Source organism: Parambassis ranga, chromosome 6 (assembly GCF_900634625.1).
Source record: "Parambassis ranga chromosome 6, fParRan2.1, whole genome shotgun sequence".
Taxonomy (NCBI): Eukaryota; Metazoa; Chordata; class Actinopteri; family Ambassidae; genus Parambassis; species Parambassis ranga.
Window position 1 is genome coordinate 4,279,653 of NC_041027.1, and position 25,716 is coordinate 4,305,368.

General features: G+C 40.1%; 1 protein-coding gene across 1 annotated transcript in view; it reads right to left on the reverse strand.

Annotated features, from left to right (window-relative positions):
• Positions 1-25,716, reverse strand: part of si:ch211-1e14.1 (UPF0606 protein KIAA1549) — a 30,874-nt gene continuing 5,158 nt past the window's right edge. The window contains exons 3-22 of the mRNA XM_028408795.1: positions 17,427-19,340; positions 17,227-17,315; positions 16,803-16,962; positions 16,585-16,715; positions 15,896-16,088; positions 15,687-15,746; positions 15,445-15,590; positions 13,109-13,286; positions 12,312-12,496; positions 8,345-8,580; positions 7,673-7,809; positions 6,884-6,898; positions 6,220-6,425; positions 5,779-6,008; positions 5,537-5,681; positions 5,105-5,428; positions 3,815-3,867; positions 3,049-3,197; positions 2,113-2,267; positions 1-1,848 (exon numbers count right to left, since the gene is read on the reverse strand). Coding sequence (XP_028264596.1) covers positions 1,651-1,848; positions 2,113-2,267; positions 3,049-3,197; positions 3,815-3,867; positions 5,105-5,428; positions 5,537-5,681; positions 5,779-6,008; positions 6,220-6,425; positions 6,884-6,898; positions 7,673-7,809; positions 8,345-8,580; positions 12,312-12,496; positions 13,109-13,286; positions 15,445-15,590; positions 15,687-15,746; positions 15,896-16,088; positions 16,585-16,715; positions 16,803-16,962; positions 17,227-17,315; positions 17,427-19,340 — 4,904 coding nt within the window. The 3' untranslated portion in view covers positions 1-1,650. The remainder of the gene's footprint in view (positions 1,849-2,112; positions 2,268-3,048; positions 3,198-3,814; positions 3,868-5,104; positions 5,429-5,536; positions 5,682-5,778; positions 6,009-6,219; positions 6,426-6,883; positions 6,899-7,672; positions 7,810-8,344; positions 8,581-12,311; positions 12,497-13,108; positions 13,287-15,444; positions 15,591-15,686; positions 15,747-15,895; positions 16,089-16,584; positions 16,716-16,802; positions 16,963-17,226; positions 17,316-17,426; positions 19,341-25,716) is intronic.

The following is a 25,716-nucleotide window of genomic DNA, read 5'->3' on the forward strand; positions in this document are numbered from 1 at the left end:
TGGAGGCATACAGTGTAAAATTGATGAACAAAAGCGGTGCAATGAACAAAACTACAATGTCACCATGACCTGGATGTTGATCATTCTCAAAAGCATTCACAAATGAAATACAATAATGTTTTTTTTTCATGTAACACAGCACTGTCTGCTGTAGTGCTTAATTGGCTCAGGTGAGTCCAAAAGGCACATCACACGGCATGGGAAGTGCGCTCTTGTTTCAGCTCAGTGTGAAAAGTGGAGGCTCATAATGGGGACACTTCAGATTTTGTAATTTGTAATACTGGTACACACATCAAAACAAAAAAAAGAAGGTATTATGAAGCCCTGCTTACAAAATAATCCATAATTTCCTTTTATTGTATTTAAATAAATTAGCATGTAAGACCCTAAAACACCCCAACATGTCAGGGGACCACCATGTCCAAAACAAGTTAAATGATGTCCATCCTGTGTAAGGAGGACATAGTAACACGAGGCAAGGTAAGTCCAAAGCGATTTAAAAAGCATATAAAAATGAACATTAATAACAACAAATACAGTACACTTCCTTCCTGTGCTAACTAAAAGGCAAAGAAAATGTTCAATACTGCATGAAACAGATGGTGCTTCAGTATATATTCAATACAGAAAAAAAAATTGATTATTGGTGTGGTGACTTTCCTTAATTTACACTTTCTCCACATGAACCCCTTTAAAGTGTCTCTCTTCTCTGATTTGTCTGCAATGAATCTCTTTTCTGTAAAATCCTGAGCTGTACCAAGTAGTCTGCATACAGTGCATCAAACAACAACCCAATACTGAATACATACAGTAATAATTGTTCAAGTACATACTGTTATTAACATCTGCGTCTGTATCTTCATCCAAGGCCATTTTCCTCCTGCTTGTCAATTACACTAATAAAAACAAGGATGTTAACATGAAAATCAACTACCGTATGTACTGTAAAATATCAACTCAGACTAACGCTGTTCTACTGCAGTACTGTGTAAGGAAAGAATAGGTAGTATAGGTAGTAAGGAAAGAATAGGTAGTATTAATGAGTGTATGGATGCTCCTCTGTGCCTGCTATCTGAACTGGCTTGCTGGCTGTGAAGTAGGACCTTACTGTAGGTCAAATGAGCTATATCACAGTGTCAAGGCATAGCATGGCTCATCATGGCAGAAAACAGGAAGTAGCACCTGATGGTGAAAAACAAGTAAGGGGGTCTGCACCGAAAATAAGAAAAAGGTCAATGGTAGTTTAAGACATTTCTTCATATACTGAGGTCCTTAAGGGCATGTCTGTTAGTGAAGGCGAAGTATGACACCATACTGATTCTGAGCCCAACATGTGGATCAACACTTGCCACAACTTGGCATTGTCCCTCTCTGATCCACAGTGGAGTGCAGGACAGCAACACAAGCAGAAGTCCACTTGTCCGCTCTATCTCTGTTCGCTTTATGTCGTAAGACTGTCTCCGTTTGTTCTAATTCTGCATCAGTCTCTTCAGATACAAATGTCAACCTCTTTACTTAAGTTTAGCAGGACTTATCTCTCTGCTGTACAGCTTCAGGGACTTCCATGGGAAGCATTGTCAGATTAGGCGAAGCAGGCAGGCAGGGTCAGTGACATGACTGGTTTTGAGCTGAAGACTTGGAGCCAGGGCTTCAGCTGTGGTAGCTGGAAACGGCTGCTTGTTTCTGGGAGAGACGCAACAGCTCCTCCCTGATGGCCTTGATCAGGGAGGCAGAGGAGTGTGTGGGAGGAGATGTATCCAGCGGTGGTGGTGCCGTAAGATAGCCCACCCCTGAGATGTCCAGATGGGTGGGAGGTGCTGTAGCTTCCCTGATACCACTCCGGGGCATCTGGAAGATAGAGGATGAGTAGTCAGGACAGTCCAGGAACTGAAGGCAAGAGCAAACAGAAAAAAGGGGATGTGGAGAAAGAAGGAGGAAATTGTAGATGAAATGTAAAAAGCGACAGAAACAGGTCACAAGCAGAATTTTTTTTTAATAAATAGCATAGGAAACAAATTTCAGAACACCTGAAATAATAAGCTCAAATTTTACATTAGGTTTGAATACAATAGAGACCTTTGACCTAACAAAATACATCTTTGATTCACTCACTGCATCTTTTTCAGGTTCAGCCCTGGAGAAATTGTCATCATGGTAGTGGTTCCAGCCTATGCCTCCATTCTGGCCTGGAGCAGCCCTGACCCCTGCTGGGTAACCATTCATCCGACTGGACAGGCCCACCTGTGTAAGATGATGGAGCTGGGCACCTACGAACACACATCACAGCAGAGTAATATTACCTGACACTCAATCCTTGGCTGCTCCTTTGACATGCTTTGATTCAATCACTATAGTCTGAAAAGCACTTTGCCTTTACCGTGCTGCACTCTTTCTATGCTAAAAGCTACAATCCATTTCTGTTAGTGTCATGTGATGGCAGCAGAATCACATCAGCTACTTTAATAATTTAAGACAGAGACAAGGCTCTTTCAGTCTGACAGGTCAGTGTGGTAGAGGTGTTCATCTGTGTTAATACTGTATTGGAATGGAATGCTGGGAAAAAAGGACAATCAGGAAATAACTATTCCAATCTGGTTTACCCAAAGTAAATACCCACAATTTGCAGTTTATGTTTGTGTGACAAATTTGTAGTGGTTAAAGAGAAAATAAAAGCAGATATTAGTGTTTTATTTAACTGTAACTGTCTGTGTTGGTCTATTTCTGTGGTGGGCATCCTGTCAGTAGCTTGTTGATGTGTCTATAGTTCCTTTCACCATGTGGGAGACACTGTCTGCTTGTAATTAAGATTTAAATGATATGATTTGGCAGCACAGTAACCCACATCCACATTTTGTGTACTATTCTTCCAGGTGTTACTACTTAAGTCAAATCTTTTTATACAAAGTTTTTAATACTTAAAAAAACTGTAATGGGTTAAATTAAGACATATGGGCTGTGTTTGTGGGGCAGTGCAACAGTCTGAACAATATCAGTGTTCCATGAGTGTTTTAATGTGTGTGAATTCATGTGTCCAGGTTACATTTGTACCTGTAGTTCCCCCTACTGGACGCGGTCTGGCAGATGAGGGAAGCTCATCGCAGTAGAGACCCCTGCTGGAATACAGGCTGTCCGGCTGTAGCTGCTCACCGTGTCCGGCTGTTTCTCCTGTTGGCAGGTAGCTCGAGCCAAGGCCCTGCCTGAAACACAGAGAGGTGTGATTTAATGGGAACAGATTTATTGGAATTTTGTTTTTTTAATTTAAAAACATTGGTGTGTTTGTGTGGCTGTTCGAAAGTTTGACCTCGCTCACAACAGGATCATCAATCACTCTGATTGGACTGTATCCCCTACTTTGTGGGTTACAGTATATAATCAATAATTGGCCTTCAGGTCATATAGTTAGAAATGTTTCAATTTACAGCAGCTATTAGTAGATGGCTAAGGTGATAAGTTGTCTGACCAACAACAACATGAATTAGGTTTCCATTAGCTTCTTTGCTCTCACAGTGACTGACCTTTGTGTGTATGTGTTATGACATGACATGAATATGTGTGTGCTCTTTTTGGAGCAAAGCTGGGAGACCACTGCTTGGACCTGATCCATTAAACCAATAAAATAAAGATGACTCTTCTTTTCTTATTCATGAGGCTTAACACTGTGGATGCACCTAAAGAAAAATGTTTCATGGTGGAAATCCGGCTGTAATTATCAATAAGAAAATATTTTGGTGGATGAGGAAGTGAATGTAGACTAAGCGCATTATTTATTCATTTATACATGAAGGGTCAACTTTCACCGACTGCCCTGCTTTACCTTGGTGTCAAGCCTTGTACTGCTGGAGAGGACATGCTCAGCTCAGGGAATCTCTGGAGGACGCAAACAGAGACACACAGTGCTTAACTGAAGGTGAATAAAATCTCAGGGATACTCAAAAACCATGTGAGCAGCTTTTATAACATATCAAACACAAATTTAATAGAGAGTGTCTGCACTGGGTGTACTGAATATTTAGGCAATGGGCCTTACTTTATATAGTAAACTGCTGTTTTTTTCAACCAAGGAGACTTTTTTATATAGCATATAAAAGCACTGAACCCACAAAAGTAACACCAGCAAAATGGCTTTTTATGGCTTCACTGCACACTGTTAAGTCTCTTTCCATATCTGTCACATGAGGTGAACACCACTGTTACTCTACATGGGAGAGAGTCATTGTTATTTATGTATTTAGACAGCTGTAAAATATATGTGAGTAAGAATCCACGGTCAATAGAGTTTGGTCCATAAAATGCTGTGCTACTAATTTTCCATTGAGGGTGTGGAATGCATGGTTTCATCTGTGAAGTACTGATGAGGTTTTTCCAACAGTCATAGGGCTGACTATGTATTTAAGTTGAGTGATTTATTGGGTAACATTTAAAGCTTCCTGTAGCATATACATAAATCTCTGGCATCTCTTTATTTTCTAACTCTTGTAACACTCATTGGTGCTGAAGTCTTTGTCTAATTTTAGGTCATAATATGAATTTCAAAGCAGGAGGTTGCTATAGATATCTTCTACTTTGTCTCCAGGCAATTCCAGCCATAACATGAAACAGCGAGTTAGCAAACAGTGGCACTGTTTATACTGGTCTTTGTACGGCACTGTTTTGCACAGGTAGTTGTTATATGACTGCACTGTAAGGTCTTTGAAGCCTGTCTGTACTGAGAGGGACTAATGCAGATCAGGCAAATGACGAGTACATTACTGAAGGGTCTTAGCAGTTGTATATAGCTGAAGGGGGTTGTAAGGTCGTAGCTCTAAGGGGGGGCAACAGATGGAGGAATACTTAACTGATTAGTTTGCTAAGAGGACACGATTAAATGTGAAGCTACAGGCTTCATGCTGAGAATTAGAGGAAAAAGCCATTGAGAAAGGGAGGAGATAGTGAATACAGAGGATTTTACATGTGCCTATTGCTGTTTGGCTGAATACAAATGTAAACAGGTAATCTCATATCCGTTTCTCTCAGCACAGATTAGTGTCATGAACAGATGCATGACAGAACACAGTTTGATTTGATTGGTCAGTGTATGAACATAAAAGCAATGAAGGCTACTTACACTGGGAAAAGGGCTAAAACCTTGGTAGGAGGGACCCCAAGGTCGGGAGCCACGGCTTGGAGGGCTTGAGCCAGAGGGGTTGCTGCCAACTCCTGGGAGAGTGATCCCTGCTGTGCTGCCCTGAGAGGTGGGGGACACAAGGGCAAAGGCATCGTCCAGCAGGGTGTGCATCTGCTGCCGTGCTTCCTCAATGGAGGGCTGTGGAGGCATGTACGGGGGAGGGGGAGGAGCATGCCCCGGAGGAGAGGAAGCGGGGCCGAGGAAGACATCGTCTGTGGGGGAGGGGCTCCTGTGAGGCGATCCTGGGCCTTGGTCAGGGTCCGACTGGAATTGACATTGTACATTAACATGTATGATAGCTCAGAGAGGGACAGATGAACAATAGACTGAGAAATGACTGCATAAATATCATGATGCGGTTATATTACTCACAACGTAGGCCACATTGTTAACACCAGGGCACTTTTTGTAAGCAGCATCATTGTCTTCAGTGATGAGGTGGTCTTTGTCTGCTTCCATCATGCTTCCATTAAGCTGGTCCTTCATTCTCTGTTTTGGTGAGCGCCTCCCTCGACCACTGAAAAACAAATGCAATATGTATTATATGTATATGAATATGTAATATATTTTTCTTGTGTTCAAACTCATTCACAAACAAAACTATGAATCCTTACCTTTTCTTAGGTTCCATGAAGCCTGAGGACATCTGAGTTTCTGGGTCTAGGATCTTCTCAATTTGTGTCTGTGCTTTCTGATAGATGCGATCGTGGTCCTTTGCATCTCCCAGGCCGCCCATCATGTCATCCATGGCAGGGAAGTCATAGTGGCCCTTCCTCTTAGCACGCAGACGAATTTTGTTACGATGGTGCTCGATCTCTGACTTGTGCCGCAGTGCAACCTGAATCTGATGACAAAATGACCACATTAAAGAGCATGGCCAAAACAGGTCAAAATGACACTGAATGTAAATTGTAGTTTCATTGACTTAACAAATGGTAAGATCTATCAGAATGAATAAAAATACATGGATAGTATTTTCCCAAAGACTTGTAACATTTAGAGTATGCCTACTAACTCAGAAGAAAAAAAAATAAAGAAAGCTAATTACTACAAACCTCTTTGTTGATATGGTTAGCGTCAGACAATTTGCCATTGATGGGTGGACTGTGCAGAGGAGGGACAGGCATGGGCTGCATAGCGATAAGCTGGACTTTATTCGGGAGTCTCTTGCTTGCGTCTGTGGCACGAGACATCCGGTCAACATGTTCAAAGATGGCGGCTGAAGACAGCTGCTCATTTGTACCATTCATGGGGGGAGGACCTAAGAAATGAAACAAGGAAGCAGGAAAACATGGGTGATAACACCGTCTGCACAGCGATAAGAGGTTAAATGCTGATGTTGATTTTAACTAGAGGGGAGTTATTTCAGGCAGACAACTACAATATGCAATGACAAATTATATTTACCTTTCACTTTAATTGGCATGAATATAAATATGATTTATAACAACAGTGTGGATTAAATATTTCTGGTGGTTAAATCAAATGAACTATATCCAAAAAGCTATGCTTCATTTCAAACAATGGCTGCTGCTTTTGTTTGTGAAATTTATTGTTTCCACACTGAGACTGACAGCTCAGCAGGCAGTGATAGATGGTGAGAACAAGTTGAGCACAAAACTTCTACAGAAGCAAACAGAAAAAACACACGGACACAGCTGCTGTGGGGTCAAGCCTGGGGTCTAATAAGACACAGACGGAGAGTGGACAAACTCTTACCAATTCTATTCTTCCCTGCAAACAGCAAGAGAGAGGAAAGAGAGTCTTAGGAAGAGAGTGAAGGAGGTCAAGTAAAACTGTCTAATATAAAAGTGGTTTCTGTACATTGACAGAGAAAAATAAAGTTATGACTTGTGCAATGAAGCCTGACTACAATGACAGCATGAATGAAAAGAAACACAGAGAGGCAAAGAGAGGAAAACAGTTTCCACTGCTGATAAAACATTTCGTTGGATCTTCACTTCATTAGTCAGAGAAAAGAGGGCTGCCTCTGATGAGTTGGAAAGACATAGATCAAAGGGCTGAATGCACATTGCATGATACTGAATGTGTTTAATATACAGTCTACTTATAAACACCAAGCAGAACATATACAGTCTCTGCTGAGATTTATCAGTAACAAAACAGAGACCATTCCTCTGGGTGTGAGTAAGGCTGCAGTGTCTGTTCCTGACTGTGTCTGGCTCCAGCACGTAGTCACTGACTGGAATTGCAGGCTTGAGTCTATCAGCAAGCTGTCAGACACAGTAACTTCAGCAATTCTTTCTCTCCTATTCCCACCTCATTCCTCTGTATGAACTTTTTTTTTAAACCACTGAATAGATTTCCTACTAGGTGTTATTTTACGTTCACTGTTCCTTTCTGTAATTTATGTCACTCAAATTTATGTTTTGTCAATCAAAACATACCAGCTTGAGCTGCTTTCACTTTATCTCTTAATATCAGCTTGGTCCCTTCAGTTTCCTCCTCCCCTCCCCCTGCATTTTCTTTCTGTGTTTTGCCACTTGCCATTTAAAACATTGATGGGGACCTTACGGGTCTGCTTGCTGTCGCTGGGCGTGGCGTGAGCTCTCAGGTTCTCCTCTGTTGATCCCCGCTCACTGGAATGGTCACTTACCACCGAGTCACCGTCTGATGGGGAGATCCTACCCAGACAACACACACGCTTACATGAATAATAGAAGCACAAGAACACACTAACATGTCATGCATAACCAGGAGCAGTGCTGTTCCAGAAAGGTAAAAGCCTGCAAGAGACTTCTAAGAAATGATAATATGGTTCATATCTTGGCGAGACTTATCGTGCTTTGAAACTGGCTGGTTTAATACAATAGTACACAATAGTAGAAAAGGTTAATAAATGCATTAAGTAATCACTGCTAAGGTGTCGTGTCTAATAACCAGAGGAGCATATACATGCACCATATAACCTAATATATTGTAAATAATATAGACAGTCTTTAAGTGCAAATGAAGATCCCTCACTGCCTGGTACATAAATAATTAATCACAGTATCTGTCACAACCTTTTTGTCTGGTTGGATAAGTGTCCCAAATGAGGTAAAAGGAAAATCACAAATAATATGAATCTGTATTAACCACTTTTTAGTCATGAGAAGGAAAAACAGTTGTGTTAAAAGGCAGTGACTCCTCCTGGTTTGTACTACCGGTAGCACTGACCTTTCTCGCTTTCGACCGCTGCGGGACGCCTTGGTGGAGGAGGCTGAGGTTTTGGATTTGGGTGTGGGGATCTCTCCATTCTCAGATGGACTAAAGCCATCTTTAATGGACACAGGGAGGGGCCCAGGGCCAGGCCCTGGCGGGACAGGCTCCTGGATCACCATGACATCATCTTTACTGTGCTGGCCAAGGTGCAGCTTGGCAAAGTCAAAGCCTTTCACACTGGGAGCCTGTAACTATGGCAGAGGAGAAGAAATGTGTTAGGGAAAGAGGAAATGGAAATAAAGACATGACAGCAGAGGTAAAAGGGAGGGTAAGGGAGAGAGGTGTAAGTATTCACCTAATGACAGGGAAATATTCAATGACACAGCGGTGACCCTTATTCTATACGTATATTTAGTGGAAAGTAAGTGTGCTAATGACACCATTGCATGATGGAGCTAGGCTGCAGAATTTAGGTAAAATATAGAAATGTTTATGACAACAGGGTGATGTGGGGATATTCATTAATATCCAGATTTGTGAGTGAGTGAAGTGACAGATATATATAGAATGTTTTGAGGCATAGTTAGGCTGGATGACTGAGGAGGGTGACTCAGACAGACAGAGACATTAATGTATAAAGCAAAAGTCTATGAGTGGAACAGGGAGAGGTTTTAGTAAACACCGGAGCTGCTTGCTTGGTTTCCTTTGATGGGTGAGGGGGGATGGAAGCTGTAGATGGAAGCAGTGAGACTATTTGAGTATAAAAACCTAAGGACTTTCCCCCAGCAGAGGAGTAAACAGAGGATGTCAGATCTCAGTATGTGTGCCTGTAGCTTGTGACACTCTAGTCCTGTGACAGTGAAATGTAGAGAAGAGTGACCTGACATGCTAATTCTCTACATTATGTGTACTCTCACAGAGTTTACTAAAGCAAAATGTGTAGCTTAGAAGAGGCTTGTTGGTATGAAACTGCTAATCTAGTGTGACGCTTGCCAGTCTGAAATGGCTAATCCTGAGAGAGAGAATAAGTGTGTGTATGTTTGTGTGTGTTGCTCCCCAAGGCACAAAAACAAGGCCAGTCTTTCACAGGGAAGAAAGCTGCAGCTGAAATAGTAACACTGTTTCATTATAATTAACACTGAGGCTGAATGAAAGCAGCCAGTGAGATCTCCCACACATCACACTCACTAATTACTACTTAGCCTAGTCCAATGATAAACTGGGGAATCACTCACTACAAATGCCTGCAAAATGACCTACATCTGCTACTTCAAAACACAGTGACTATATATGTATACACACAGTCCACGGTGAAATCTTTGATATTAATAATAATGGATTTTCCGTGTCCAGTCATCATAACTGGGGTAAGCAGGATCCTAATCTCTGTTACCACAAACAAGCACTATTCTCCATGTCTACTACTATATACCTCCTTGTTGGCTCTCCTCCCTTTAGACAATGCTTTGATTCTCTCTTCTTTCTTCATCTCCCCTGGTTTCGTTAGCACATCTTTGCTTGCTTGTCTTTTTTGCTCTCCTGAGGTAATTTCTTTCATTTTAATTTTTTCCTTTTCATCCTCCTCCTCCTCCTCTTCTTCATCTTCTTCTTCTTCTTCTTCCTCCTCCTCCTCCTCCTCTTCTTCTTCTTCTTCTTCCTCTTCTTCCTCCTCTTCATCTTCCTCCTCACTGCTCACAATCTGTTTACTCTTGGGGAGAGCAACTGGTCTCTAAGCAGAGGTAATGATGGATGGAATAGTTGATTGTAGTGATGAAGCAGTATGCTTTTATATCTGATACACACCACTAACACCTGGCTTTAACTCAGTAGACATTTAAGCTATTTTCTTCTGTACATGTAACCCCAATTCCAAAAAATTGGGACACAGTGTGAAGTGTAAATCGAGACAATTATAAAATTCACAAGGACAAGGACAACATTTCAATCAGATTCAGAGAATTCAGAGAAATCTTTCTATGCAAGAGTAAAGGCAGTAAGCAGATATGTCACAGAATCAGAAGTCTTTTGAAGACTATTGTCAGCAAAAAAACAAAACAAGAGTCCACTGCATTCTCTGGATCCAGCTAAAATGCACTGAAGTGAGAATTGTTTCTTGGTCTTACTTTTTGTAAATTTATTTTGGAAATTGTGCCTGTATGTCCTCCAGGCCAAAGAGGAGAGGGACCATCCAGCATATTATGAGCACATAGTACAAAAATCACTGTCTTTGTTAGAAGGGGGGAAGCAGTAGTGCAGATGCCAATGGGCAACTAGCACATCAGTGAGGGCAGCATTAAGATGTCTTGCTTATTTCAGCAGGATCATTCTGCTATATATTGTTCTGCCTGCAGTCCATGCCTCTCACTGCTGAACCACCACTGAAAACATTTGGCTCATTATGAATTATAAAACACAAAAAGCAGCTGTAATATCATTTTAAGAATGGGAGAGAATTTGACTTTCAAAACTACGGCAGTTGGTCTTCTCATTTGCCAGTGTTGTTAAAAGAAGCAGTGATGAATCACAGTGGTAAAGAAACACCTGTCTCAAAATTTCAGTTTCAATGGTATCTTAGTTATCTTAGTACTATTTTAAAATACATGTAGAGTCTAAAAGTCCCAATGTTTTGGAATATGTAAACAAACCACCAACAAACAAACTACCACAGACAAACTAGGTCTGACTACATTTTCTTCAAACCACCAGACACTGCTCTGTACCTTCCCCCTTTCAACCACTTTCTCCACCCTCTCTTCCTCTTCTTCATCTTCTCCTTCTTCCTCCTCATACTCTCCCTCTTCCTCCTCACTAAACTGAACATCCTTTTTAGTTGAATGCAGTGGTTGGTGAAGGAAGGTCCTTGATTCTCTAAATGACATAGTAGACTGAGAGAAGAGGAGCGGCGTTAAATGTCTGGTGATTGTGCTCGGCAGAGACGGCAGGGTGAGTGACAGTCAATTCTGCACACCAGATTCAGTGCATTGGCCCATTGCATTGTGGACAGTCACAGCAATTGAAAAAGTCATCTTTATGGCACTACACAATCTAAAATCCATGTTTGAACTACATCACACAGGCTGAAGTTCAAGCGACAGAAACAGAAAGCTTTGTACCATTAAAAATATTGACTGTTGAGTTTTCTGGGCGTTACTAATGCTGTCACTGTAAATGGGCAAATATGCATAACATGTATATTGACAATGGTTATCCTCTTGTAACTGTTAACACTAGAATACAAGTTGATGTTACATAATTCTCTTGAGTCAACTTGGAACTGTGGTTCAAAAACAGATAGGATGTTTTTTCAGTTAGTAAGTTGACAACCACACATAAATTACACATTGAAATTATTTAGCCAAATTCTTCATTGAGATGTGGATAGAACCTTAAAGTGCGAAGGAAATCTCCCCTGTGTGTCATGACGTTTGAGGGTAAAAGGCACATGTGCATTAAATGAAATGGCAATGCTAAGGAAGCAAGCTAGTACCCCAGTGCAGCCAAACAGCAGTATTTGTATAGATGTAAAGACAGAAAGGAATAGAAAACAAAAAGCACAGTTGGTAGTGCTTTAAGAAAAAAGTAGCCGATCTTATGTTGTAGCAAGTTAGTACATGTTCTGTAATATGTCTCAATACTGGAATCATTAAACTTTTATTAATCCTATCCAGAATGTGAAATTACGAAAACTACATTTGGTTCAGTCCTCCAGCACTTTCATAGCTATGATGGATACAGCTAATTAATCAGCAGGTCATTCAAATTTAACCATGGTCACATCTTTTCAGTGTCCACTGACTGAAAATCGGTTTACCCATTCAGAGCCTAAGATATCTGGCAAGGAGCATGTATTATCATAGGAGATAATATGAAAATTACAAAGGTGTATTAATGCCAGTAAAGTTACAAAAATAAACAAATGCCAATCAGTTGAACTTACAAAGTTGTAAAGTAGTATGAGTGATAAGCATGACTGGGACTCTACCTTCTGTCTCTGCTGGATGGCGGTCATGGCATCTGGCTGGAACTCCAGCTTGTCTGTCCGACACAGTTTCCAGTAGAGGATAGTAATGATGATGATGACCACAAGGAGGGGTATCACCACTCCAATGATGATCCACATGTTGGTGTTTTCAGTGTCAGAGGGTGAAGAGGCCACCTTCTCTACAGCTTTAGGAAAACAGAGCGACAGTTTTTATTTTACATTCTGCTTACAGATACATATACCATATTTCACAATCACTGTAGAATGAAAGCTTTCACATTATCTCACTGTTCTAATCTTCAATGAAGACCTGCATTAGTTTTAATTAGCATTCATTTCATCCTGTGGGAACACAGTCAGTACAGACAGAACTCTCCTGAGGGACTCTCATTAGGCCTTCATCCCTTGTTTAGATACTTAATGAGGAAGACTGGCTTTTAGTACAGTACTAAAGCAATTAGCTCAAATGTTGCTGTGAACATAAAATGAAAAATAAATAGGGCCAGCAGTTAGCTTATAATCGACTTTTTCTTATTAGGACCTTAAGAACAAATACTAATACAACACAAATAATATTAACAAGAAATAAAATATTTTCACTGTAAATGAGGAAGTATATTTTTTTTTCAATATCCATTAAGACAAATAAACTTCTATAGAAACGTAATGACTCAGTGTGTTGTTTAAGGGGCTTAAGCAATGCGAATACTTTCACTTGGTTTGAAATGTCAATGAGTGTATCCATAACCAACCCATTGCTCAGCTGCCCTTCACCATTAGATATCTAGTACACTTACGCTGTGCTAAAATGCCCTGCACACGATAACCCAGGACAATGGCAGCCCTTTGAACATCCAGGCTGTTAAGTAGGTTAGCTGTTTGGACTGCAGGCATCCTCTGACCACTGGGATCCTCCACAAAATACACTATTTCTAAAGGGTTGTCCGCACCCATCAGACGGCTCACACTTACAACCTGGGTGAGTAAAACAAGTACAGTGTGTTAAACCATCAGCGTAGAATTATTAAGTTCAGTGAACAGTGAAAGGCAGATAAATATACAAATGCTGTAAACACATAAAACAATAATCCATGGCTGTAGCAAGAGTGTTTGTCAAACGCACATTTTTTTCTGTTTTTGTTTGTTCCATTTTTTCCTAACTTGGAAAAATAACACATAGAAAGGTACAGACTAATCTGAGCTTCAATTCCAAGCCCTTGTTATAATATTTATGCTCTCATTTGTTGCAGTACCATGTAAATGTTTCACATCCAAAACATCTGCAGCTAACAGGCAGAGCTCAAGCAACTGCAAAAGAATTGCTTCCAAAAATGAACATCGGAGAAGATGACGCACCACATTCGCTAAATTAAGAATGGAATGGTTGATGAAGACCTTAATGAGCAAAGTGTCAAAATTTCAATGATAACTTTTTAATGGAGAGTGCAGTGCCTCTCCATCTCCTTAGTATGGGGCCCACTAACGTTAATCATCATCGAGTTTTCGAAACTAAAATTAGGGCCCCAGAGATTTGGCCTGATTTGCCATGTGCTGCATCTAAACACATTTATACAAGCTTTAAAAAATTAGAAGGAAACCACTGTACAAAAATATCCACATGCAGTGACGAACACTGTCATATATAAACAGAATTGTGGTCTGTTCTCTAATAACATTATACTATATATTGTTTAAATATTGTCCATGCTATCACATACATTAATGTGTGTCAGAGGGTGGGTGTGTTTGTGTAGTCTCCTAGTGGGTGCCCTCAGGCACAGCACAGTCTGCTGTCTGTATTACTGAAAAGAGTAAAGTGCAGGTCATGCCTGGGCTGACACAGAAAAACGGCTGGGCAGGCTCCCTCATTCAGCGTCTAATCCAGCCCATGCACAGTTATTAGAGTGGAAAGAAGCCAGTGTGTGTGTGCGTGTTTTACTGCACAGCCTCGACTGAACCTCCTCTTTCATCTGTCTAGGCAGACTCATGAGGTATTCTAATAGGTGACAACACCACTGATTCTGTCAAGGCAGGCAAGGGCATCTGTCTGAGATGCGGGTATATGTGAACTGAAGTTCAGATGCTTGTGTCTTTTTTATTTCACTCAAACATAAGTGCCTTTGAATTCTGAAAAACATCCAAACCAGGCTTTTCTTAATAATATTATTAAGGCTGGAAGACACACAGGCACATCAATATGCTTCTAAGTGTAACACAGATTTGTGATGGTAAAAAAATGTGTTTAAAAAGGTAGAAAGGATGCCAGTGTCTAAATTTAGAAGATCTATTCTTAGCACCAAAACACACACTTAAAGATCATCACTCATATGGTTCTCTGTTTTCCTAAATTGTTCTGTGAGCTTTATGGAGGCAGCGATGCGGGAGGCAGAAAGGTCAGAAAGAGTGAAGCTGCTACTCAGCCATGGATGATATTTATCACTTTGCCTCCTTGTTTAAAGACCACCACATGCACTCAGACTTCATGAAGTTATATTAAATATGCATCTCTTGTCTTTCATAACAAGTTTCTTTATCTAAGTACTTGGCTCTGTTCTTCTGATTTCTGATTTTTTACCTTCTCTGTTTAGTGCTTAACAACAGAGACACTCTCCTAATCATCCCAACTGCACTATACAGACAGAGAAAAAGAAAATTAATAATTGATGAGCTCTTAGCAGCTCACAAGATCCATCAAGGAAAAGGACAGGAGAAATGAGGAAGAGGGGAGAGAATATGAGGTGGTGGTCTTTGAGTGGATGGCCCCTGGCCTGAATAGGATGCTGTTGCCATGGAGACAGAGCAATATCCTGTCCCCTTAGAGATGAGCAGGTGCAGAGTGGACCCACAAAAGCTAGAGCCTGATTAGTAAAGCACTAAGGTTTTCACTGGTTACAAACACTGCAACACACATAATGAGCTCTCTGTAGTCAGGCAAGATAGTTAGAGAGACCCTGCATCAGGGAATAATGATATAAATGGTACTAAGAAGGATTTTTTTCATTTCAAGTCCATAATTTATTAACACATTAAACATAACACACAGGCATGTGTTTTTACAGTGTTCTGAATGTTATTATATTTTTAAAGCATAAAAAAGAGCAAGGTACCTTCAATTATTCAATAACCATGTTACCTGAACACTGCTGTTGCCAATGGTGGTAGCTCTTTTAACCCGTCTCGCTAATCCTTTTGCCTCCCCAAGTAACATGGCCACCCGGCGCTCAATGTTGGCTTGAAAGGTCTTCTCTCCCACTTTCTGGTCCAGCACTCCCAGAAGCACTAATTACACACAACAGAAATGATGCACAGTATAAAGTAAAACATTCTACATTTACTGTGACACTTTGTAGCGGCATGCCAAGAAGTGAAACCTACCTGTTCTCACCCAGGAAGAGCGAAGTAACCGGCTGGTGTTCAACTCTGGATAATGAAAAGCTTTTGGCAAAAAATAAAAAATAAAAAATATAATAATAATAATATGAATGCTTTTGTAGGGCTTAAGGCTTAACTAAAGTTAATTTTTAGTGGTCAAATGGAATTTAAAACATTGCTTAAGTATAGAGGGAAAACCATATTTAACTTACGCTCAGCAATCTGCAGTACAGGAAAGCCTAGGTAATAGCTGAATTCCACCATTGTGAGTTTCATCAGAGCAGTGCTGACCTCTGACCCAAGCAGATAACCCTTTGAACCACAAACAGCAAAGATGATGTCCACTGGCTGTCGCACTAGCTGATGTACCTCGTATTTGGGTGCAGCCATGGTGATGTTAACGAGCTAAAAAAGAACAGTATTGTTATAACTGACATACAATTACATAAAATCATACATTTTCATCTAATTGTTAATGTAGTCTTCAAGAAAGCTTGTTTGTTTTAAAAGTCAAGCCAGTCAAGTCCCTCCTTTCAAAAAGTGTTGGCTTCAGAGATCGGATTGGATTAATTAGTAGCATTTCAGTACGCCATCAAATGCCTGATTTAATCCTTTCCTTTATTCCAACTAAAAAAGTCTTTAACAAGGCATCAATGTAATAGTATTACACAAAACCTTCTAAAAACAGCCAACCATATAAACTCAAAAATTCACTTTTAACAAACAGTAAGGCTCTAAGACTCAACAACACAAGTATAAAGCTATTTAAACATAAATATCCAAGTGTAGTGAGAAAATAGAAAAAGAAAGTCACTTGGGCTATAAACACGAACCATCCATCCATCCATCCACTGTACAGGGTCAAGGGTAAACACGGGTAAAACTGAACTACCCCACTTACATGCACTGTAAAGTTGGTTGACTCCTTTGAGCGCCGACGTACTTCTGCAAAGGACATGGTCAAACCTCTCTCAATGTTCTCGCTAAAGTTGCAGAAGCGCACATCTATGTGACCAGGAACAAACTGCAGCACTGCATAGAAGGGTTTTAGATAAGAATTAAAACTGTAAGGTTTTCAAATGTTTCAATGCTTACAGGCTTGAGTAATTTTTGTTTTACCTGTGTGGACTTTATATTTATTGTCTGGTGTTGTCCAGTTGGGAGACACAGACAGGAAGCGGCGCCCAGATCTTCGTAGAGCACCAATGACTGATATGGCTGTGTATACAACTGGGCCAGACACCACCCGAAACACAAATTTTGGTGGGGGGTCTACAATCTACAAAGACAGAACAAAAATACATAAAATATAAACAAAAGACTGGTGTTAATAGGGAAACAAGCACTGTGGACCAATCCTGCAGTGTGTTTATTACAGAACAGATAAATCTTTGTAAGTGACTTGGCACCACAAAAACACACTCACAAATACATTATACTCAAACAATTACTCATACATAAACACTGTTCAATCTAAAAAGTTAATTTTACACACTTTTAATTGCCAAATAATTTAATTTATGGAATATAGAAAAAAATTTACCTGTAGCTCCACTGACTTGTTGAATTCTCTTTTCAGTACATCTCTGATTTGAGTTTTGGCATATCCAATGGTGGCTCCAGTGGGAAAGCCTTAGGGAGAAAACATAGGTGTGCTGTTAAAGTCTCTTATAATGGTACATGCCATATTTAAATTAAAGTTACATGCAGGCAGGTTAACAAAACATGAGATGTCAAACATACCGATTTTTATTAAATACGAAGGCCTGTCATGGTCACAGAGGTACTGTTTTGATGTTGATGCTGTAGCAGTGGTCTTAGCCCCAGTGGTGGAGATGATGTTGACACTAGTTGAGGTTTCAGTAATTTTAGTTGTGGCTTGATGAGTAGTTGTTGTGGCAGTTGTACTTGTGGGTGCGGCAGAGGCTGTGTTAACTTCACTACTGGCTGGGATCAAGGTCATTGTAGCTAGGATGTCAACTCCATCTTCGGTCACCCACTGATCGCCCAACACAACAGGGGGGGTCAGAGTAACATTGTTAGATGTGGATTCAGTTGAATCTGAAGTTATATTAAGAATTTGTTCAGTGGTAAATGTAGAGTCTTGTGGTGTTAACTCTGTTGTATCAGCAGTGGTGTTGCCAGCAGGTTCAGTGGGAACAGGGGAGAAGGCCATGGTTGCAGTTAAGACAGCAGTGGTGTGCATGGTGCTTTTTGAGAAGGACTCTGTAACAAACCAATGGACATCTGTCAAAGAAGACGATGATATTAAATCATTTGGAAGCGAAGGTGTTGCAGTGTGTTGCACGGTTTCTGTTAATACAGTGCTGTCCAGGCCAACAGTGAATAAATGTGTAGACCAATCGATGGTGGAGAACTGACTGCCCCAGGTGGAAGAAGAATGGTCAAGGAAGTGTGTTGGGACTATGGAAGGATGAAGAAATGGCTCAGAGACATTAAATACGTGAGGGCTCTCCTCTGTGGGCACAACAGTGGTTGGTTCATCATGAGGCTCAAACCCTGACATATCAGTAGAGGACTCATCCTCAGTCAATGTAGTATCATTAGTGAGCCCACTAGTGGGTGTGACATCTGTAGAACTGATGGACACCACTGTTACATTCCCCCTGTGTTCAGCTCCGGATTCCGAACTGTTGTTCTCCTTGGTCAACTGAGTGGTGTAATACTCTAGGCTGTTCATATCAGGTAAAAGGACATCTGTTGGCTGAATTGTGAAAATATCTGGCCAGTCTATATCAGGTATATCACTGTCAGCTGTTGAAGTAGGTTCCATTGTAAAGTGAACAGAAGAAGAAGATGAGGACGGATAAATTGATTTGAGTGGAGCAATTGTGCTGTATGTTGTCATTAAGCTGGGAGAAGGCGAGATATAAAGAGGAAGCAAGGATGACGGTGATATGCCTACTCTGGAAGGGAAGGATGTGTCGTAGCTTTCTGTATATTCCTCCAGATCATATGGGTCAGAGGGCACCTTGGTTACCAGATCATAGTAGTCTTTATCTGAATTATAGAAAGACATGGTCTCCAGGTAGTCACCAGAGCCCCAGTCCACATCCATAGTGTTGGTTGGGTAAAAGTCCTCAGGAGAAACTTCAGTGGGTTCAGATAATGGTGATGTAAGGTGTGGGGCAATGTAAGGCACATTGTAGCCAGGGAACAGAATCTTATCAGTACTGGGAAGCGTGTTTATACTGCTCGGGTTCAGCTGGTTTGGATTCACCATTTTGCCATAGGATTCATCAGCCATAAAGTCTCTAAAAGCCAGTTTAGTGGCCTCAAGAGGCTGACCAGGCTTTAAGGTCATGATTGACACCGTTTGCTCCGATGCACCATCTTGTTGCTTGCTAAATGTTGTCGTCTGCTCCAAATTTTGAGGTGTTGAGTTGCTCAATGTTGTTGATGACAGGTTTTTCTGGGGCTGCAGCTGGGATCTTGTAGGAGTTGGCAAGAGAATGGATGACTTGTGGTCGGTATTTGTCCTGGCCCAGGCACCAGGTGAGTCTGGGCTTTCAAAGGCAGTATGACGTGAGTTTGGTAAGGCTGACAGTGATGACCCTGTGGAACTTGGAATATTTCCCAGAAATCCCACCGGCTGGTGTGTAGAGTCCAACAGAGATTCATCCAACAGAGATTCATCTGCAGAGGAACAAAGAAAAAGAACAAAGAAAATAATGTTAAATTGTGCCAAAATTCTTTCACATACCGTACAGTTTCAATTGCTCATAAATATATTGAAAACCTGAAAGTTGTTTTCATATAAATATTCTCTAATTAAAAGGCAGTATTGTTTGAAGACAAACTGGTATCTCATGAAAACTATTTTCATACACAACAAGAATTAGCGTTTGTATGATGTTTTTTCTACTTATAAGTCACATGTATAATACTGACCAGGTAAGACCACTTCCACTTGCTATTTTACTAAACAGTGCGGGTAAACTGTTAAATAGAGACAGTGGATGGGGCCAAACATGACTTTTCATAGCAGACAGGCAGGCACCCTTCTGTAAGCTTTGTATTGTACACCGGGCTGGTATTGCACCAGAGAAAGGGCTTTAGTTAGACAGTGTTATGTTAAGCATATTGGACCCGTTCCAAAGATATCGGGTAGGATTTTTTTTTTTGCCATCCCTGGAGCAAAGGTTACAGTAGATTCTATAGTGAGATTCTATAGTGCAGTAGGCTAGGATAGATATAGGGTATTGTATGTACCCTTGTTGAAAGTTAGATGAAATCAATACTATATTGACGTCAACGATTTAAGAACCATTCAAGTGAGGATAGCTTACCAATAAACCCTAGTTATTTAGCCAATTGTATTGTTAACTACTTCCCGTACAACTGTCAAATGATATTAACCACTCTGTGGCTGTCCCCACTGACTCTTGAGAGAAATGATTGACATAATTACTAGTCCTATTTGCTTAAGTGGATAGAAAAAGAAAACAATATTCAACCCATGATAAAACAGCTCTACATCTTACATACAACCATAAAACCAATATTAAAACAAACAAGTAGCATATGCATGTAATGTGATGCATCTGGAACTTAATTTGAGAGCCAAAGACCTTTCTGGATGCACTGCATAACACAGTATATCCCATGCATGATTTAGTTTCTAAGTGGCTTGATTTAACAGCATTGCCTAATTTTTGAGATGGCCCCATGAACTAAAATTATTTTTAAATAATTGATTGAAATTAGACCTTTTAACAAATCCACGTAACTACATAAGTTTGGCTCATTTAAATTCTCAAATGTATTTAATTAATATCCCACAAGAATGGTTCTCCAAAGGAAGCATGTGATAATTTCACAGCCAAAAAGTTAATTTGCAAGTTAATTTGCAAATCCATGACTATGTGAAACATGAGCTTAGGGCAAACAAACAGGGCAGGTGACAGGAGATTCAATTCAATTCAATTCAGTTTTATTTATATAGCGCATATTACAATCAGAAATTGTCTCAAAGCGCTTCACAGGAACCCCCCTAAGAGCACTGTGGCAAGGAAAACCTTTAGCAGGACCCTCAGCTTAAGGGGGAACCAGTCCTGCTGCTAGTCAGAGAGGATGAAGGAGAGAGAGAGAGAGAGAGAGAGAGAGAGGAGCAAACATGATACAAACATGATACAGTACAGAGCAAACATGACAGCAAGATGAAACAGTGATTATATTGTAATAGGTATTTATATATATCGTCAGTCCATAAGTAGTAATAGTAGATGAGTTAAGGCACCTGCTTGCATGGAAGGAGATGTTTTTGTATTGTTGTTGGATTATGGATAACCAGCATGACTCCTACGCATGGCTCATGTTTTCACTAGAGAGTTTACAAACATAATAAACAGCATGTAATAGGCTGCAGACCACGTGTCTTAAATTTATCCTTGAAAGGAGGTCTTTTGAAGTGGACAGGACTTTTAAAGACACCCTTATTGTCAGTGCCATGAGATAGCCACTAGTCTCTATACAGTGACTCAGCAGCAGCTGTTAGGGCTGCTGCTCTTTGTAGTCTACAGAGGCTCTGCAGAATCATGCAGCCTTGAAAACATTCACAGAATCAGCTGAGGGAGAGGACTATTTTTAACACACAGAACAGATCACTTATAAAAAGCATCATCAAAAAAAGAATACATTTCTAGAGCATCATCTTCAATTTACTGCATCACTTCATACAAGCACACAGTCTCTGGCCTAGGAGAAAACTCCCAACTTAATTATAACCTACCCTGGTACCTTAATCAAGTCTGCATGCTACTATAACAGACTCTAGTGGAAAGGGAAAGCCAAAACGTTCTTCCCTGAAGGCTGGTCTGTGTTTTCTGCCACCCATCCTCTGTGCCAAACGTTTGAACCCAGAAGGATGTAGCACATAGCTGGGCAGATGCACACATGCACACAATATTGTTATTAACCATTAGAAAACTAAAAAAACGGAAAAAGATAAGAAATGATACTGAGAGAAAGATACTGCATGAACTGGTATTACAGGAGCCCTTGTTAGTTGGTGGGGCATGTTGATATTTGGGGTCACACTTGTACATGACCCCAAAATGTCACCTCATCTCAACACACTCCCACAGTGACAAACATTTATAGTGACATGTAGGACAATTAAACAAGCATGGATGCACAACAACACATCTAGATAGTTTATGCAAGGTCAATTATTGGCAGGTGATTGATCACAAATTTGATAATTGTGGTGATGATGACAATGGTGGCATAGCCAATGATGAAATAGGATAACAGACAGGACACAGAGCAAATAAAAGCTTTCATAAGAAAATATAACACATTATTTGAAAGATGTAAATGAAAAGTGCTTTGCTAAAGTTGAATCATTATACTTGATTGCACATTCTTAATAATTAAGCATTCATAGTCCTAATTCCTGAAGGCTAATCTTTGGTAATGACAGTGAGAGCTCAGTACAACAGACAGCAGCCAGGCACAGAGCAAGTGAGATCAGCCTGAGGAAGGGGGCTGACATTACAGTAGGCAAAAACTGACAAAGGCCAGAAGAAACGAGGCAGCACAACCACCTGTTCACTGAAACACGAGTGTGTCACACTTGGATGGTCACTCATTGTTAGACCTGTCTGTGAAACCCGTGCAGATGGACACCTTCAAATATCAGGTCACAAGTGCATAAATGTCAAGCACTCAGCCTTCATAAATGAGTGTCCCAGTTTCTTCACTTTTTCTAATCTCATCCACCCAGACAGTCTTCTTCTGGTAAAGGTGACTATTTTTTCATAATGAATATCTCTTATCGCTGCCAATCAAAAGTAATTGCTGAAAGATTGTGTTTTATTCCATTAGTTGATTTAAAAAATGAAATGATACATGACTGTTTTGTTTAAACATACTGTAAGTGGTAAAAATTTGCATCTGTTTATAAAACACAATACTGAGCCTATTCATCAGCAATAGGTTAATATTATGCAACAAAAATAACATTTTTCATTATACATCCCACAGAAGGGATATTTTATTTCCACTCATCAATAGCTGCCTTGTCCAAACCTGATTTTTATGTTGAGTTTTCTCTGTAGCTATAAACATTTTATGGTATTACCTTTCATTAATTGATTGTCAAAAACATATTAAGTGGGTATCATGAATTCTCCATAAATTACCACCTTACAGCTTAAAGTGAACAGCATCTTTTTTCCTGCTGTAAACTTATGAATACATCCCATCTGTGTCAGATGCTGGAGCAAAGATTAATTTGTCCATACTTAAACAGATGATGACAAAAAATAATGTCCTTCTTGTGGGTTGGATGGTTTGTTCTGCTTCCTTTTATACATCCAGTTCCAGCCCTGAATCAATGCCATCAATCAAGCAAAAAGGACTCCGACAAGAGGGATTATTATTGCTGGTGGCTGATTTGATGTTCCTTTAGAAAATCCTTACAGTGGAAGAGAAAGAGACAGAACAGGCCAGAGAGACTGTGCTAAAGGCAGACATAACTTAAGCATTTGTAACCGCACCAGAGGTTAGAGGATAAATTCTGCAACATCTTGGATCATATTGAATCATCACAACTCTTAACAAACCTTTATTAAATACTACAACTTATATACTCACTGTGTCCAACTGTTTAGGATACCCCTACAGTTTGCAGCATGTGTAAAAAATGGATAACATGGTGCAACAATTCTACTTTACATATAAAAAGGCAGAGACTACAACAGCAAAACCAAACATTCTTGCAAGTAAGTGAAGATGTTTATTCAGCTTTTGCTGTCTTCTCATAACTACCACAAAGCCCAAGACAAAAAAGTTAACCTGATAATGCCTGTCGGGCGGCAGACAGTTCCTTGCTTATGTCTCTAACTGAATCATAGAAGATACATCCCCCTTGTCTTCTTTACTAAACCACACCAAGAAAGAAAAAAATAAGTGAATCAACATCTCTTAGGTATTAGGTATTTGAGAACTAACAGACTTTACAATTGAGCTGGTAGGGACATTGTTTGTGTATTTCTTCTTGCTTTAACGCAAAGGGCTGAGACTATGAATTGAACATTTGCAATCATACCCTAAGTATTGGAATAAAGTTACTAAAATGCAGGCAAACACTACACATCAGCCAAGAAACAACATACATGTGCTTGCATATGCACACACTAAGCAAAATAACACAGGCACACATCGCCCATGTGTGTCAAGAAACCTGAGATACCAATTACGGAGCCCTATAATGATATCATTTCCTATGTTTGCCAGACTTCTTACTGCAAAAAAAAGAAAGTAATTTAATGGTTGTGTAATTTGAAAAAAGAACAGACAGAAAAAAGGGTCTTTTTGGTATTAATGCTAGCTAACTACAACCCCACACATGGTTCTGTTTTTAGCTGAGCCCCTTGCGTGACTGGCTCTTTTCAGTTGGCAGGAGCTGCGTACGCTGAGAGCAGTCAAACAATCAAGATACGACTGCGCTGACATTTGGTTTATCAGGGAAGCTTTTAAGATGGGAAAGATTCCATTGTTTTTATCAGTTGAGTTCAATTAGATCACAGTCTGTGCCAAAGCTCCAGCAACCCCCCAAAAGAAAAAGAAAAAGTCTAAGCTTATAAAGGGGGCATTTATTATGAACCTCCACTAGTTTGCTGCCAGTGAAAGTAAAAGATTAAAGAACAGACCGAAAAAGAAAGTTGAAAAAGAAGGTGGGCTATAAACGGAAACCTGGTTTGAATACTACTCCAAATCTTGCCCATGATTTAATAGTAGGTAGGAAAACTTTTTTTTTAGTTGCCAACATCTACTGTGAACTAATGTGGTGTGATTTGGTCAAGAAATAAGAAATGGAAACCTGACCAAGGTCATGCTTGTGCTTCAAATATCATCAAATATTCATGTGAGTCTTGTTTTGCTCTCCTGGGGGAACACTTTTAAGACAAGAAAAAGGGTGAGCAGAATAAGGGGGAGGGGGCCCACGTGAGAGTCCAGCTGAGAAAAAGGAAGAGATGTTACAGAGGCAGAGTGAGGGAGTTAAATGTGCTGTTAGCTACAGGGCACAGCTGACTTTTCTCAATATTTTCACTGAGTCTCTTGGGATTTGTAACATGTTGGGCTACTGTAGCAACCTAAGAAGTTATTTTCATAAAAGCCTACAACAGACTGGCAGGCATCTCACCAGAATTTTTATTAGTTTCAATAGAGTAGAGTGGGATGGTGCTGTGCCATTGTGTCAATCTTTATGAAAAGCCCCTGGACACAAAGACAAGGATAGAGGCACTCACGCACTTTCCCAAGTCCTGATTTTCATTTAAAGCCAGGAAGGCAAAGACTTGTAACCAGAGAGGCCCAGAGGACTGTGTCACTCAGCACCCTCTTCTATTTTGTCTTAAACCTCCCAGCACTGGCCACTCAGACTTTAGGTCCGGGGTTAACAAACACCGCTGTGCTAGGTTAAGCTATATTGAAAGTTTGAAGCAAGCTGTTTTAGAGTAAGTCATGAAGTGTTAAAGGAAAGATCTGTGCCAGGATAGAAGAAACGAGTGCTGTTAGTAGTTGCCGTAATGCTGAAAGGTCCAAAACAAAATTATTTTGCCTGAAGAAGCTCAAAAGAGGCCGGGCTGAACAGCACCATCTGTTCTGAGAAATATATAAATAATCAGCTGCAGTTCATCAGAGCACATAGTGAATTGGGCTCATCGCAGTATGGCCTCAATATTGCCTTCTGTCAAATCATGAACTTTGCATTGCACACTTTAAGCTCCTAACACTGACAACCCCTTAACACAAGGAACTCTAACCAAGGCTAGGGCAATCAATTTGCAATAAGATAAAATAATAGGTTGCAGAGTTGTCAATATAAATGTCGATATACAGACCGTGTCAGCACGATAACCAAATTTTTAGAGTTGAGACTGCAATATATATATATATATATATATATATATATATATATAAAAATGTGTGCTATAACTGATAAAATGCAATGATAGCTTTGATCAGTGCAAGATTGTCAGATTATGTTTAAATCAGCTAGCAC